The sequence below is a fragment of the Coenobita brevimanus genome, chromosome 116 (genome assembly GCF_032717465.1).
Source record: "Coenobita brevimanus isolate Jiangsu-jjx chromosome 116, ASM3271746v2, whole genome shotgun sequence".
NCBI lineage: Eukaryota > Metazoa > Arthropoda > Malacostraca > Decapoda > Coenobitidae > Coenobita > Coenobita brevimanus.
Genome location: NC_137069.1, coordinates 713,614 through 731,311, shown reverse-complemented (window position 1 = coordinate 731,311; position 17,698 = coordinate 713,614). Strand labels below are relative to the sequence as shown.

At 41.0% G+C, this 17,698-nt stretch overlaps 1 protein-coding gene across 1 annotated transcript in view; it reads right to left on the bottom strand.

The window, feature by feature from the left end:
- LOC145418762 (uncharacterized) overlaps positions 1 to 17,698 on the bottom strand; it is a 42,827-nt gene that overhangs the window by 10,880 nt on the left and 14,249 nt on the right. Inside the window, exons 7-17 of the mRNA XM_080287098.1 lie at positions 16,268 to 16,482; positions 14,699 to 14,909; positions 12,242 to 12,370; positions 11,671 to 11,879; positions 10,217 to 10,420; positions 9,383 to 9,536; positions 8,171 to 8,374; positions 7,498 to 7,641; positions 6,913 to 7,104; positions 6,359 to 6,466; positions 4,197 to 4,306 (exon numbers count right to left, since the gene is read on the bottom strand). Of these exons, the coding sequence (XP_080143224.1) occupies positions 4,197 to 4,306; positions 6,359 to 6,466; positions 6,913 to 7,104; positions 7,498 to 7,641; positions 8,171 to 8,374; positions 9,383 to 9,536; positions 10,217 to 10,420; positions 11,671 to 11,879; positions 12,242 to 12,370; positions 14,699 to 14,909; positions 16,268 to 16,482 (1,880 nt within the window). The remainder of the gene's footprint in view (positions 1 to 4,196; positions 4,307 to 6,358; positions 6,467 to 6,912; positions 7,105 to 7,497; positions 7,642 to 8,170; positions 8,375 to 9,382; positions 9,537 to 10,216; positions 10,421 to 11,670; positions 11,880 to 12,241; positions 12,371 to 14,698; positions 14,910 to 16,267; positions 16,483 to 17,698) is intronic.

The following is a 17,698-nucleotide window of genomic DNA, read 5'->3' as shown; positions in this document are numbered from 1 at the left end:
GTCACGTACAGTACAGTAAAGGTGTGCCCAAAAATGATCTTGAGCCCCCCTAACACCTCCAAAAACTACCAAAACTCCTCCTCCATGCCTGGTGTATCTGGAATACACCCTACAACTGCATGGAATCATGGTAAGGCAGCTTTTACTGTCTGTTGTAAAAACTTTTAATTTTTTTCCATTTTTTTCCTTTTTTGTGTGTGTGTGCTGGGGGCAAACTTAAAGCTCATCCCTACAACTCGGCAAATAGGCCAACTCGGCAAGGCTTGCATATGTATTATGCTAAGTTGTAGAGGTTTTACTGTACTTAAAAGGCTAATACAAATGTTTTCTAACCCCTTCAGTGCAACAGGTGTTCCTACTCTCACTTAAATAAGGCAGTAACAGTAATAAAATGATATCATCATACTGAAATAGTTAAATCACAAAGGCAATGACTGGTAGTAAGTTTGAATACTTCTTAACTTGAATTACAGTACCTGATATTGATCACATATTCAGAAAGATGAATTTCATGAAAAAAATTAAAAAAACGCTTGGACTGCTAGAAATCCCACCACAGTGCTTTGTCTGTACTAAAGGCATTTAAGTCTTTGAACAAAGATGTGACATCCTGGCATACTTGAAGGATTAAACTGTATTCATGCCATAACAGACACTCACAGGGTTATGCAAAGGCTTTATTCCAAAATTGTGCAAGATGGGCTAAGTTTCAATATGTAAGCATATAAATTGTATGAACATGTACCGAAAACATACCGTAATGACAACAAATAAACCATAAAACCTTTAACAGAAGTAAATATATGAACATAACTACTGTAATCATAAATAATTAACGTAGCCAGGACTTGTTATTTTACGGTCATTTCATCATTTACCCACTGCCAAATTAACGTCTTTCTATCATACACTGTTCTGATTCTCTATAAGCTGCACTGACATTAGAAACGAATGCTTTTTCTGCTTTTAACCCCTCTAATCACGTACCTAAAAAAATGTCTCACTTTACAGAATTTCACAGGGAGTGACAATATGCCTATGCAAGTCCTAATTTTAAATAAGGATTATCTGTCTCATAATTATTTCATAAGATCAAATTTCTGAAAGTCAAGCTTTGAATAACCTGGGGAACATCTGTATTATGATGCAAATAAAAATAACTATTAATAATGAGTAACACTTGTGACTGCAGAAAGCCCTAAGACCCTCCTGTAGTAGGAAGACAGCAAAACAGACAAATGAATGGGTAGAAAAAGTTAAGACACCAGTCAAAGTATTGAGCATAACAGTACAGTAATCCCACAATGTACATTTTTTTACCCCCTTCAACCTGAGGATCTCTTTTGCATTTTATTCTTGCTATCCCCAGACAATTTTACTTCACTAAGGAAGGTTATGTATTTGTGAAGATGGCAAACTAGATACCTTGAAAACACTCACAGGCACTACTTTTGCAAGGCAGAGGGAGTCACTGAAAACACTTCATCCAAACAACAAATAGTGCAAGCCCAAGCTCGGTTCCACCTTAGCAGCCACAAAAATATACAAACTGTTAAAAAAAATAAACAAACATGAAGCTTTATGAACAATAAAAATATGTATGAAGACCACTAAGAGGAACTGGGAAGTGGGCATGAAAGTAAAGTCTTTGCATCACGGTATGGTGATCCCCACTTTAAGATATGGAAGTGAAGCTTGGACTCTGTTGGAAAGACACAAGTTAAAAAGTGAGAGGAGTGGAAATGAATTATCTAAGAAGAGCTGCGTGGAGAGACAAAGACAAAGGAAGAAGAAAAAGTGTTGCGGCACTGGTGTGGATATGCTGCTCGAGAGCAATAAGAGTACTACCTTGAGATAGTTTAGCCATGTGGAGAGAACAGAGAATGGCTAACTAACTAGGAGAGTGTATATGAGTGTGGTGGAAGGACAGGAGGAGGAGGAGGAGACTGAGAATGAGTGAGAGGGACAGGATGGAGAGAGAGAGAGAGGGGTGAGAGGGGTGCGAGTTTGGAAAGAGAGGGCAGCCTGATGAAGAGGACTCAGTAACATCAAAGTGATTCATCTGTGGCCACTCCACGTATTAACCCGACAGCTGCAACGTACTTCATGTGGTGTAAAACTTGCAGTTGAGACATGCAACATACGAGCAAGCTTTCTTTTTTTAAACGGGCATGCTACCTATTTCTCCCATGTGTCCTCTTTACTTCACCACAGCTGAACTAAGGTAAATAATGAATTCATATTTGTTTTTCTTATACTTTTCCATGCACTCTTTCACTTCATATGAGCAAATATTACTTATGACAAAAAAAAAAAAAAAATCTTACAGTTTTTTTGCGTATGGGGGATAAACCAGGAAACCTAATGCCACAGTTGTCAGGTTAACTTGTTCAGTGCCACGTCCGCAGGACAAATGAGCACCTGTTTTCAGCCCGAAAGCAGCCAAGGTGAGTACTTCTACAATCACTAGGCTTATTCTTTAAACACTCCAGGTCCATTCACGCAACAGAAAAAAGTGAAAAATTGCTGACAAAGGGACCCTCAACACAGGGGGGTAACTGGCCAGCAAGGAGTCTGGCACGGAACAAAGTGTCAGGTTATATTCAGACAGACAGACAGACAAAGACCACATACACAAATCACCTGCATCAAGACACAAAACTGCTCCCATCTGAGGACCAATGAACATGAGGTACACAATCTATCCTTTCACAATTCATGTTTCAGCATATGAGTCACCCCATCCCTTGCACCATCCACCGCTACAAGGGAAAAAAAAACAGAATAAAATAAAAACTCCAACACACACACAAACACAAAAAAAGACTGTCTCAACAACATCCCTCCTCCTCCTCCAACCGGCAAAACACTTAGCACATACACAAATGCATAGTTTGGGAGAAGTAAGAAAATAATAAATAATAAAGGACATCAGCCAGAATGAAGGGGCCAATCAGACAAAACTACACTAGTAACGGTGAAGAAGCCAAAACTGAGCTACACCTGACAGCCATGTTCTAGGTAACACTGTAGGCTTTATAGTTTCTCCTCCTTATCAATATATTTTGCACATTACCCCTTAACATCCTCTTGTATGTTACTGATGCACATAAGGTATACAGTAATACAAGCAGCATTAAAAAAATGTTAAGGTGTTATATGCAAAACAAATAACTAAGGCACATGTGTTAGGAATTCTACAAAGCCACACCGAATAGAACACTGAGAAAAATGGAGAGGCCACATCCTACTACACCAAAGGAAACCTGTCTGGGGAAAACACGAACAAAACGAAACATCCTCACACTGAATTGTTAACCCTCGAGTCCAGGTGACAATGTTTTTAGTCTGTTCTTACTGTTAGCACACAAATTTACTGTGCTTCAGACAGACTGTTCCAGTTGTAAAGAAAACAGCAAATACTACGACAATACAGTATACAGTAAATACAGACAGCCCAATAGCAAAGTAAAAGATCCATTATCTCATAATGAACAGCCACCCAAATTAAACAGGTAGTGTAGGATTGCTTACTTGCTGTTAAGTCGTCACTCAGGCTGGGGACTAGTTAAGGAGTGCTGTTCAAGGTATTATTCCTGAAGCTGCCCTGGCTGGCAAAATGTTAATTAAATGTAAATGTAATCCTTCATTCACAATTTCTCTCCATTTGAATGAATAAGTGATGACGCAGCCCTGAGGGGATATTCTCCCTTATTCATTCAAATGGAGAGAAATTGTGAATGAAGGCCTCTCTCCGCATATTATATAGACTGTCCCAACTGGACGTGTAAGATTAGGCCTGATCAAACACCTTCACAATGAGACCCTTCCTAGGCTAAACAAAATACTGTACTATGGTAGCAGCAAGAATAAATCAAGAACATCACCTGCATTTCATGGGATAACTCCTTCGCTACAATGATGTACTTCTCAATTACTCTACCACCAGATAATTTTATTTACAAGCTATATTTAACTATATATAGTAAGAAGGGTTATTACAGCTATCTAATCCCTCCCATCAAAAAAAGCTTCAACAAACAATAAAATCATCTGGTGGCAGCAAAAGCTTAAGATGGGCATCACCCAGCTTCAAAAGGTTAACAACACACAACTACACCTGGAGACAAAAGGGTCAAGAAGCAAGACGGAGGTACACAAGTGGATACAGACGACGGGAGGAGGGTCATTCTTACCATCATTACCTGGCATTAGAGCCTGGTCCTGTTCAGCTTGGAGTGGGCTGCTTACTTCCTCCAGACCACCAGCATTAGTCTCTGTTCCTTCCTCCTCTTGGGCAGGTGGCCTGGTAGAGAGCCTAGTTACAACACACACAGGTTACACTTGCATGCAGGTATAGTCATTTTACCTTAACCTGGAACTGACTTTTGTCCTTTTGCTGCTTATTTTACATAGATCAATGACAATAAAACAATACTATGGCTTTACACTCTCTTCATACAGTTTTTTTCTGATCAGCATCATTTTCTGGTCTAACTCACTTGATACAACTCAGTATTATAGAAGGCAATTTTATGTCAAGTTAGTGTATAAAGGGTATAGTGTCCTACCCATTTAATACTTAAGCTTGTCAACAAATTATGTAAAATACTTGTTTATGAAAAACAGAAATGAACAGAATCATAAAAATTATGGTAATAAACATGAGATTTTAACATCCCTCCTTCCCTTCTATACATAATTCAAACACTAGAAAACTACCCTAAGAAAGTATAAATACAGAGAGACAGCACACATTTTTTTATTTCCCCAGAGACATACTACGTCGAAACTTTCCCTACAAAGACCCTAGTTAAAAAGGAGACTGCCTGTATTGAAATTCTGATGATTATGAATACATTTACCTTCACACTAGACACAACTACATGGTTGGTCAACATGCGTGGGTAGCAGGAGCACCTACCATCTACTCACCTAATGTAGAGCTACCTTCTGGTGACTCTACATTCAGTGACAAGCCAAGAGGTATCCTGCAGCTCAGGCAACCATTTACTAAACTGGGTAGTAACCATCAAGAGGAACCTGATGGTATAGTGGGTTAAGGCATTCCAATTAGATAGGACCAACGAGTTTACATCCGAAAGATGGTCAGGGTTCATTGCTCAAAAATGTCACTTACGAGATAGTGACTGTCACCACTGTGTTAAATGATGAGACTAGGTAACTTAGCCCTAGGCCCCAAGACTCCTTATTAGACAATAAGAGTGGACAACAGATACTATAATTTTTACCCGAATTTAATGCACAGTGAGATCATACACTAATTAAAGAGTTTTCACGTACATTCCATTAGTTCCTACACTAGGGAAATTCTCCCTTATATAGAGTAAAATAATTTATCAGGGCCAACTTCCTTCAAACCAGAAGCATTGCTCTCAGCTCTCTCCTCCTCTGCTCTGGATGGCTTGACAAAATAAACATCTATTTTCAGAACTTCATATGAGTTTTTGAGTAAGGCCAGGAGCTGGAGATGGGCGCCTTCACACAGTGGCACTGATAAAAGGAAATGGCTCCTCTCTCTGATTATACAACCACACATCAACTCCCTCCCTACCCATGATAGGAGGATGGTGAACTGCTGGAGAAAGGCAACTTCAGCTTGCAGTTCACTGGGTTCATATTTCAGAGGAAACTGGGGCTGTTACTGTTACTACTATGGCAAGTAAAGCCATCCAAGTACCAAAAAAGAAAAGCAACAAGCACAGTTTCTTTTCCTAAATTTAAATAATGCAAAATATCACTTTACAGAATATTGGTATTTGTCTCCCTTCACTTCTGAGTGCCTCGTAATATGTATAGAAAATATCATTACTGTATTCCTTTAATCCCTACATCATGAGAAGTCTCCACTAATCAAATAATCTACCATCACTCTAGGCCTACATATTTGCATACATATTTTAGATCTGTATTTTTCTGTAAAGATGTGCTTCACATGGACAAGGGTTAAACTATCATCCAATCCTTTTTTGCCCCATAAAGAGCATAGGGGCCTGGGATTAAACTACTTAATACAGATGTTTATGGTTAGGGTGACCAATTGCTTGGTCTTGAGTGGCATTATGTGAGTGATAAACCCCAACCACCCTAAAATTCAAACCCTCATGGGCCACATGCTGTAGAAGCACTAGGCCAAGCATCAACCTGAGCAGCATATATATATATATATATATATATATATTTTTTGTGAGGAAGAAGGAACCAAAGGCTGCGAGTCCACAAAATTGTTCCTTCCAATGTACTGAATGATTTCCTGGGCTCAAAAGAGAAAAATTGGACTTGTCACTGCTTCACATGCACAAGGGTTCAATGATCAATAAAAGAACTAAGTGCTCACAACTGGTGTCTTGAAGGCTGGTGATGGTGGTGATGATGGTGGTGATGGTGGTGTGCTGGGGGATGAGGGGGTGGCTCCATACCCTGGTCCAGCGGCTCACGGCGAGACCTGCAATCACAGCTGACATTTTGGCACTTCTGGTCCCAAATCAAGGAACTGATATGATCAATGGTAATTCCTTGTTCAATAATTTCATTTAATATACATGGGAACTCTGCCACACATACCAATGTTCATTATTAAGCAGTCATGCTGTGCAGTGAAGGATAAAGGCTGATGCAACTCATTAATGTTTATCCCAATAATGTTTATTATTTATTTCTACAGCTGCTCATTTAATACATACAGACACATTCAACAACATTAAATGCATTTTGATGATAATGCTAAATGACTAACAATTAATAACAAAAAGAATGAAATAAAAAATACAGCAAGAGGGTTAAATGAAAAGTTAACATGAAAGGTGAAGGTGGATGAACAAAAGTGTTTTTTTTTAAATTCAGCAACTCTACCTAGACAAACAACAGCACTTTTTGATTTTGCAAGCCTACCTGCGACCCATGGAGGCAGAAGACGGGGGTGGGGGCTGCTGGCCACGGTCCGCACCCCTCACAGGCTGGTGGTGGTGGTGTGGGGCAGCAGAAGTGGCCGAGTGTGGGGGTGGCAGCAGCTCACGGCCAGCATATGGGTCTAGCCACTCACTCTCCCTCTCCCTGGCACCCCATTCATCACGGTATCCCCTCCTAATATACAAAATAAAACTAGTATGAAACTGAAAAATTATATGAAGGTGTAGAGAAGCTGTAAGCACTAAACCCTGTACACATTTGGGATAGAAGACTCTTGATGCTAAATTCAGCATGATTTACGTACAAATTCAGTTCTTACATTACTCTGAAAATAAAGCAAACTGGAATATACATTACCTTTTTTCCTTAACAAGTTCTAGAATTACCATCTCTTCATCTTAAATGCTGAGATGTAACAAGAGATAACACAAGGATATGATGCAGGCCATGATATGCTATGGATTGGGTGTAGAGCTTAAGTAGTCTTTCTGCCACTGAACTATGTGAAATAATCTGTCCAAGGACAAAAATCGGTCCAACTTTAGATGAAAAAAGTGCAGTACAAACCTTGAATGCTGAGCCCACTGGTCCTGGTGAAGGGCTGAGGGTGGGCCTGCACGGTCGTCCCCCCAGTCATGCCCCTCCTCCCCCCACTCACGTCCCCGACCTCCACCACTACCACGCCCAAATTCATCAGCCCACTCGTCATGTCTGAAAATGTGTTTAACAAGATAAACCTCAATCTACTGTGATTCACTCTCACCTGAATGGCAATAATGATATACAGCAATACAGCTGTACTGCCAATATTAATGTTGTAAGTAACAGTACTAACAATCAGTCTGCTATGACTTACTCTCAATTAAATCATATGGCATCACCTGTAATACAATACTACAATTGTCCTGACCAATAGAGGTTTAATTCAATGAACATCATCCCCTCTTATTCCCTCCCTCAGGTAAAAAAAAAATAAATAGTCAATTAATTTTTTTTTTTTTAGGACATACTTCACATTACCCAATACACAATCTCTGAACTATATAAAAACAAAAAGAGGGAGGGGCTCAGCATCCATTTCTGTCTTTCTTACACAATTACCCTCACCGTAATCTCTTAACTACCCCCTCTCCCTCCCTTTAGCCCAGTCAGATCTCTCCCCTTAACTATTATAATAATCATTCATATATTTCATCTCCTTTTCACTCTTTCTCATAATACACATGCAATATGTTGCCACCTTGCCAGCTTGTGTCGGTCCCATGCAGACTGTGGTGATGGCCTGGTGGGTGGCCACTGAGGCTGGTGGTGTCTGTGGCGGGGGTGAGGCAGGGGATGAGGGGCATGGGCTGCATAATGATCAGGACGCTCCACCAGCCGGTCCAGGTCACGCTCAGACTCCACCCAGGCCTCATGTACCCTTGGGTCCACTGCGCTGCCACCTCTGATGTGTCAGAATGCAAAAATCAATAATACCATTAGCATTAGCATTACCTTTACTGTTGTAATCATAATCATCAACAACATTATCATCAGTGTCATAACTATCTCATCCACTCACTCGATGTAGTGCTGCTCTCGGGTAGCTGACCGCTCCTCTCTTCCTTCCCTCATTCATTCAATCTGCTATGTCCTTCTTTCCTTCTTTTTTTCCACTTCCCTCTGTCTATGGATGACTCTACACTGAGTGACAGGTCAAATGGTTTCCTGTACACAGGAAACCATTTACTACACTGGGTGGTAACCATATAACCAAACTATGGCGCCTGGTGGTTTAGTGGGAAATTAAGGCGATCCAACCGGACTGAGCCTGCATCAGTTTAGGCCTATATCCAGGAGGTAGTGGTTGGGGTTTATTGCTCACGTAATGCCACTCAGGGATGAGTGAGGCTGGTCACTCTCATCTTAAATGACAGGACCAGCTTCCCTAGCCTCGGGCTCCTACGCTCCTCGCGGGGCAACACAGGATTAGATGACACATATACAGTATGCATGATAACTATCACCATCATCATTATCATCATCAATATTTTTCTTCCTATCATTATTATCAACATCATCATCAACATTATGACCACTGTCATCCAAGACAATTATCCATTGAATGATATACATGAAAAAGTCAACTTTTTCCTCATCTTCAAGTTAATTATACACATACATAAAAATAAAGGCATTTTGCATTAATAAAGTTTTAAGTTGTTTCAAGAAAACTTGTTCAATTGTTGTACCACTGCTGTTAGAGTCCCCAGGTTCATCTGAACATGAATGTGGTGGACTGCAAGTTGAAGCTCCCTTTCTCCTGCAATCCATGATCCACTTTTGGATGGGTCAGGGAGGGAGTTGACGGACTCTTGTGTTACTGGGCAGTGGAGTGGAGTTGCCTGATTATATAATCACCACAACAAGAAAGCATCCTAAAAATAAAAACCAGGGCTGAATGTAACGCTACCTCCTGCGGTCATCAGGGAAGCGTGTGTCAAGGGGTGGTGGTGGGCGCCGGTCAGGGCAGCGGTCATCGAGGGGTGGGATGCCCCGACGGTCATGAAGAGCAAGGTCATCATATCTGCTGCGCCCACTCTCATAACGCACCCTTTCTCGTTCACCTGTTCACAGGTTTACGAGGCACAAATAAAAAGTTTAACTGTCATGTCTGCTATACTCGCTTTCATAATATATCCACCCCCCCCCTTCCCTCTCTCATCTACTCATGAATTACACTACAAAAATAAATTGTAAACGACCCATCTCCTATTACTCCTTCAAAAGTTTAGGAACCACAGACTATGCTACTACAATGTTGTATGTTTTAAAGGTTATGACACCTGTCAGCATTAACATACAGGACTGAAAAATCACAGGTCAGCACCATGTGATTTTTGCTTGAAAAAAAAAAAAAAAAAAAAAAAAAAAAAAAAGAGGAGGGGGGGGGGATGAAAGTAACATTAAGTCCCATAAAACTGCTTGGAAAGTAGCCTAGCCTACAACCAGGCAACTGCGGTTCAAATAATTTATGGGTATGTAACCTGATAGTGTTACATAATCCAAAAATCTCCAGTCACATCTTAGGGATTCAAACTCTTAAGTACACAACATAGCATTTACCTAAACTGGCAAACAACACAACTGGACCATTCTCATCAGTACCATCTGAGGCTATGCTTCCTCCAGGAAATTCCTCAACAGGGCATTGTCATGACAGAACTACCTTCATGTTGCTTTGTCCTTCCATACCTCTCAAACACTCCTCTCCCTTCCGAGCAAAACAGCACTAGCACAAACTTACTCTGGAATCTGTCATATGCCGGGTCATCATAGGGCCTCCTGTCATCCAGAGGCAGTGCCCTGGGGTCCATGTCTGGGTGTCCCCTGACAGCAGCAGCAGTGGCAGCGTAGTAGTCTCGCTCCTCCGGGTAGTCACGCGTACCACCACTTCCTCGCAGCACAACCTCTCGCTCACGCACAAACTCGTGCTCACGTCCATATCGGCCTGTGCAAAGGAAAGCATGGAAGGAAATATAAACCATCATCATCATTTCCCTGACCACCTTTCTAATCTAACAATGAGGTAAGCAAGGTAATAGTACTGTACAATACAATCCTCAATTTCACCTCTCACTCCCATATAAACATACATTCAAATCCACACCAGCCTGCTCAGAGATTAAAAAAAAAATATATATATATCTGGTCTAGTGGTACCTACTATGCCCTGTATTTTCATACACACATAAAAACCATGTCAATCACAATTAGCTACATCCACAGCATTACTAAAAATAGTAATGTACAGCAATGTCCTAATTTAGTAAAGCTTACGCTGTCATACAATAGCCATTTTTCTTTTTTCTTCATTAAAAAGGACTAAAGAAGCATCACCATTCAAGATTACAGTTCATCTGATAAAGCCATTCATCCATCCATCATCCAACTCTGTGTGGCCCACGAAGAACACAGAGGCCCCAGGGTAGGCTACTCAGTCCAGACATAAGGCAAAAGTGACTTGTTGCTCACTTTAGTGGCATCACAAGAGCAATAAACTCCCCAAATCCCCCAAAATTAGACCCTTCAAGGGCAAAGCTGGCTGGAGTGTCCTAATTTCCTAAGTATAGCACTAGGCATCTACAACTTTTATGAGGGCAACAGAGCTAGTTCACTATAGAACACAGCACAAAAGCCCACCCTTGATCTTCCTACATGCATCTGAGAACTGTCCCAAAAAACGGGAAAGTAACCAAGTGCAACAGAAGGAATTGGATAAGGTATGTGCATTTTTTTTGGCATTGGGCTTGTATACCTTGACGAATCAAGAGGCACAATACTGTACTGTATTTCAAAAGGAGCATAATCACTCCATGGGTAGGTCATCATTGCCATACTAACCCTTTTCTCCCTTGAAAGGATGGGGTGAAACAGGATCCAGAAAAAGTGAGAGAAAATGAGATAATGGATGAGCCACTAACAGAATGCCCAGTGCAATGTGCCAGTCAATCACTCACACATCATTCAAGTCCCTAAGTTTATTCAAGTATGCCAGAGGGAGAGAAAAAAAAAGGTAAGTGCTGATATCAAGATACCAACACTTTACATCATGTTTTTTGATGGATAAAAATCATTGGCATCCTATGAGAGGCTGCCTATGAAGGGTTCAAACATTTAACATATATTCCAAAAAGGAAACAACTGATATCACATACAGATAACAGAAATTAATCTACGAGCAAACTCATTTTCACTCACTTCTCCTCTCTTCCACTTCTCTCAGCCTCTCCCTCTCTCTCTCCTGTTGTTCTCGTTCCATCATCTCCACTCTCTCCCTCTCCTTCATCAGCTCCCGGTCACGCAGGATCTCCCTCTCCCGCATCTCTCTCTCCCTCAGCTGCTCCCGCTCCCGTTCCTCTCTTCGTGCATCCTCCCTTCGCCTCTCCTCATAGTGCTCACGTTCATGCCTGCACATGAATGACATTGGCATGAAAAGAATTAAACCCACATATGAAAATGATGTTTATCAATGGAAGAATTATACCCATATGATGGAAATGTTTATTAATGGAAAAGTTATACCCACAGGATGGAAATGTTTACAGTACCATCATCATCATCACCCGGACCTCCTTTCCCACCCTAGGGCAGGTGTTTATCAGTGGAAGAATTACGGCCACAGTGCAGATGTGTTTATCAATGAAAGAATTATATGCACATATGGAAATGTTTTTTGACAGAAGAATTACACACACATGAAAATGCTGCATATCCACGGAAGATCTTGGTAAGATTTGAACAAATGAGCTTAAAAGTCTTTCTGACACACCTCTCATAGTCTCTGTGCCGGTGTGCGTCCTTGCGGTCAGCCTCTCGAGTCCTGGTGGTTGCGGAGGGAGAGGAACGTCGGTCTCTGCGTGGCTCTGCATACTCCTCCACACGCTGCTCCTTCTCATATCTGCATTATCATCACCACCACCATCACTAATCATTATCATAATCTTTCATACTGTACATATATTCCTCTACTTGTTCTTTCTCAGATATTCTCAGATCATCATCCTCTTCACCATCATTAAAACTTTTCACATTACACATCCATTTACTTCTCCGGTCACTGCTCCATCTTGTACCTGCATAATCATGACACCATTATCATCAACATAACCAAATTTCATATATACTATATATGGGTCAAGAAATGCCCCACATGCAACCCATCCAATAAGCAGGCCGCTGCTAGCTTTACCCCCGGTGAAAAACGTGAGAAAATTTTCAGGGAAATAATTTGGATAACTATGTAACCAATGGCACCAGAAAACTAAAACCTAATGAGGAAGATAAGGTAAGTAAGAAGCATTCAAAACCAAAGATAAAGTACAAAATTGGGAGATCTACTGCATGGCCAGTGAAAAAGCAGATGGAATTCTGGCTCCACAAGTTATTTTTTTTTTTTTAATGATACGATTCATATACAACTGCTATACATACACCCACAAGAGGAGTCAGGACAATTGTTGAACCATACATAAAATATTTTCGACTCCTTGGTACAGTGGCTTACGTAATTCTAAGCACCTTTCATCTTAGGGAATACTTAAAAATCTATAACCCCTTCGCTACACACTTCAGATCTTTAACCTCATTCACTACACACTTCATAATCTTTACAGTCATTCCCTACACACTTCCGATCTTTAACCTCATTCCCTACACACTTCAGATCTTTAAACTCATTCCCTACATACTTCAGAATCTTTAAACTCATTCCCTATACAGAATCTTTAAACTCATTCCCTACACAGAATCTTTCAACCCATTCCCTACACACTTCAGACTCTTTAAACTCACTCCCTACACACTTTAGAATCTTAAACCCCTTCCCTACACACTTCAGAACCTTTAAATCTCCAACACACATCAGAACCTTTAACCCCAGTCCTACACATTTCAGAATCTTTAACCCCAGTTCATACACACCTCAGAATCCATAACTCCTTCCCTACAATCCTACAATGACATTACTTTTTATTTCTGCTATATATATATATAATCAACTTTACTAAGCTCATGAAATACCTTTTGAAATTGAAAGGTTAGTTATAGCTCTTAATTCCTTCAAACTTGGGCACCCTCCTAAATTCAAAGGCCTGTAGCCAAACTTTTCTAAAGGAGGATGGAGGTGTCATTTTCTGCTGAATCTTGACTTGCATGACAGCCACCTGGTCAAAGGTCTGTGCATGCTTGCTATGGGAGTCTGGGTGTTTGCATAAGCTATGTTGAGAAACAGCACAAAGCTTCTGAACAACAGAGAGTGACTCTTTTTGCACTGATATTAAACAGACCAAGAGAAAGTGAACATTTCAGCAGATGGGTAGATGGGGGGTCATCTGACCCTCTCAAACCCCCTGGCTTGGGGCCTGGCTGAATTAACTACGCAATAATTATGTCTGCTATCACTTGGAAAAGATCCCTAGTCACTTTTCAGCTCACTGAAAGCCAGGTGCAATCTGACTGGAAGATAAATTGTACTTGCAACCATAAAGTTCTAACCTATTAAACCACACAGGTCCTTTTTAAGCTAAATAAAAATTACTGCTGGTAGCATGAATTAATCACTTTAGTATAATGTCCTTTAGTCATTTAGTTTTGCTGCTATCATTTTATTTTTTTATTTATTTTGTTTTTTGCACGAGAAACAGACTAACAAATACAGTAAGTAAAAGACCACTGTGGTGTTGATGTGGATGTGACTGAAACCGTCAAGAAAAATAATCTGAAAGGATGGAGAAGTAGAGAGTGACTAGAAGAGTGTGGGGTGGAGGGGGGAGACAGAGGATGAGGGGGAGGGATGGGGTGAACGGATATACGAGGAAGGAGACAAATTGGAGAGAAAGCAGCCTAATGGCAGAGGACAGGGTGATATGGAGGGAACTTGTTTATGGTCACCCCTTACAGGATTACGGAGGCTGGCTATAGACAGACAAACCTTAGGAAGACCCTCTGATAGTGATGTGGTTAGTTGCTGCTGTCCAGCACAGTATTTAAACTACTCAAGTCTCGAAACTCAGTTATAAACTAAATAAAATCAACAAAATAGAGCAAAGATATAATTAAAGAGACATCTGCAGGCTGAAAGGCTAAAATAAACACACCACTGCATGAAAGAGATTAACAGACAATCCATAAGAAAAAAAAACTAATTACTAAAATACAATAATAATAACAAACTCAATTAATGACCTATCAATAAACATCCATCAATTTCATATCAAGTGAAGCCAACCTGTAGCGATCTCTAGTCAGCTGGTCAGGAGTGACACGGCGCACCCTCTCATCAACACGAGGGTCTCGAGCCGCTCGAGAGGATGAAGATGACGGGCCAGGGTGAGGGGCAAGGGCTGGATCTCGGGTGTGGCTCAGGGAACGCTCAACAAGGCTCCCCCTGTCACTGCGATACTCTAGACGGTCTCGGGGTGACCCAGATCGCTTCCTGCCTGTGGGACAAATGTGTAAGGGTAAGAAAGAGACCAGGTGAAGGACTGAGTACTTCTCCTCACCAATGCTATAAGGCCATAACCCTGACACTGGGGATGCCTTTATGTAGTGGTACTGATATGAGTGGTTTCACCACAGCTATACAAATGTCCCCCAGATCTCTCTAACCCTTCAAAGGAGGGTGGTGAACTGCAGGAGAAGGGCAATTTGAGCCTGCAGTTCACATCCAGAGGAGAATTGGGCCACAATAGCACAAAATGTGCCTTAAACTTTGGAGACAATCAAATTTCCTTCCATGATTCAGCACAAATAACTGAAGTTATCAAATTTCCTTCCATGTCTCCTTACAAAGGTTTCAAGTTATTTGCTAAACTCCTTCAGCCCAAGGACATCCTTTCAGTTGTGTTGTGGCTAATGGCAGATGACTGTAATGTACAAAGGTGAGGGATTAGCGAAGCAAAGGCGAGATGTTTTACTGTAAGAGGTAGAAACAGTGTCAACAGCTAACCTCTGCGGCCCAGTAAGTCTTTTCATCGTATCCTGGCTAACACCTGACAATTTTATTCAACTTAAGTGAAATGTTCTGAATGCAAAGGGGTTAATCTAGAACACAATGGTTTCAATGTATAAAAATAATAAGATAATGAACCACCCCATTATACAATGCTGGCAAAAGTAATCAACTTGCTTCTCCACCTCTTAGAGAAACCTGGTGAGAGCCTGCAAGGCTTTCATGAAAACTAGGGTGATGATAAGCACTTACCGACAGGCAAGAGCAGCTACTTGACATGAAATTTAAAAAGACTTCCTTCAGCCTATGAGTGACTTCACACTCCCTCTTCTGTCTTTCTTTCCTTCATTCTTTCCTCTTCCTTCTGCCATAGGGTGACTCTGAGTGACAAGCAAAATGGTTTCCTGTACACCAGGAAAGCATTTACTACGTTGGGTGGTAAGCACATAAGCAAAATTTTGGCACCTGGTGGTTTAGTGGGTAATTACAGCGCTCCAATCAGACTGAGCCAGTGAAAGTTAACATCCAAGGGGTGGCTTGGATTTACTGCTCATGTAACACCACTCAGGGATGAGTGAGGCTGGTCTCTCTCATCTTAAACTTAGGACCAACTTGCCTAGCCCTGGGCTCCTATGCTCCTCATGGGGCGACATAGGATTGGATAATGAATGAATGAATGAATGAAAAATTAACAAAGACAAAAATACAAAATTAATACAGCAACTCCCTTTCTTAGCTCTCTCAGAGCATCCTGGTGACAGCTTGTGAGACTTGTTTGAGGACTGGGGTGATGAGAAATAATGAATGACGAAATTACACACTGACAAAAGTAAAACACAAACTCACTTTTTGACCTCTTAGAACGTCCTGGTGAGAGCTTGTGAGACTTGCGTGATGACTGGGGTGATGGTGAGCGCTTGCGGACAGGCGAGAGCAACTTCTTGACCATCGAGCTCTTGCGACGGGCTGGGGATCGGCTGCTCTTGTGCCCTCGCATCTTGTCATGGTCCTTCTTGCTTGGGTGACCCTTCTTACTGCTCTTACTGCTGCTGTGTTTCCTCCTGGTTGAAATATTAAGTATAAAATGGTTGAATTACTGTACTACGAATCAACAGCTCTCTTCTTCCTTCTCTGTCATCAATATGCTGTTCCCCTTGCTTCCTCCCCACAAAAAAACTGCCTCCCTCATCCTACAATACCCTCAGCTTCATGTATCGACCCTATCTTTGGCATTTTATCTATATACTATCATGCTTTTCATTATCCATTTAGTAATGCCACATCTCCCTCCACAGCCCATTCCTCCATCCCCATATTCTCCAGAATATCACCGTACATTTGCCATCCACACAGCTTATACCTGCAGCTGTTATGAAAAAGGCAATTTCTACAGCCCATAATCTAAGAACTCTATCATTTATTGTCCATGTTTCAATCCCATATGAGGACATCATAAGCAGCATGCTTTCTTGCATGGCCCTAAAAAATTTGTAAATAAATAAATACTGTAAACTAAATAAATAAAAATGAAAACCCATAACTACCTCACTAAAATGATGTCCATTTGATTTTCTTGTTGCAAACAAGATCAATTAATTCAACAGAAGAAATCCCTCGCATATTGGAACAATTAATGAAGGTCAAACCTAGCCTCTCCAGTTTAAAACGTCTCTTCTATGCTGACTAAAGGTGTTTGGAGACAGGTACCAATAAAATGAAAGTGTGGTATTATGCTGAAGATTGTGTAGATTAAATGCACACACACACACACACACACACACACACACACAAACACACACACACACACACACACACACACACACACAAACACACACACACACACACACACACAAAACAATAATGGCACAAAAAAGTAAGGACAGCCAAGATGGCATGAAGAGGGAAATAGAAAAATAAATAACAACAATCTTAGGATGTTGATGACTTTGCCTTCGTTTTAGCTCTGTCACTATTGTACTGCCTGAGAAGGATGGGATTATTACCTGGAACTAGACCTAGATAGATCATATAGCCCTACTAGGGTTACAGGAGAGCACTACCTCTCCCAGCAAAGGAAGTTACCCAGACATAGCGTGAACTCTTGACCTCGCAATCTTGAGTCACACCCTTTATCACTGAGCCATCCCACTTCCCAGTACTGCTTGAGAGAACTCCTCTCAAGCAAGGATATGGTTTTTTATTTTCCTCAACTCATACTGTCACCTTAACATTGTGAAATGAATAATAATAAAACTATTAATTAAAATTTACGAGAAC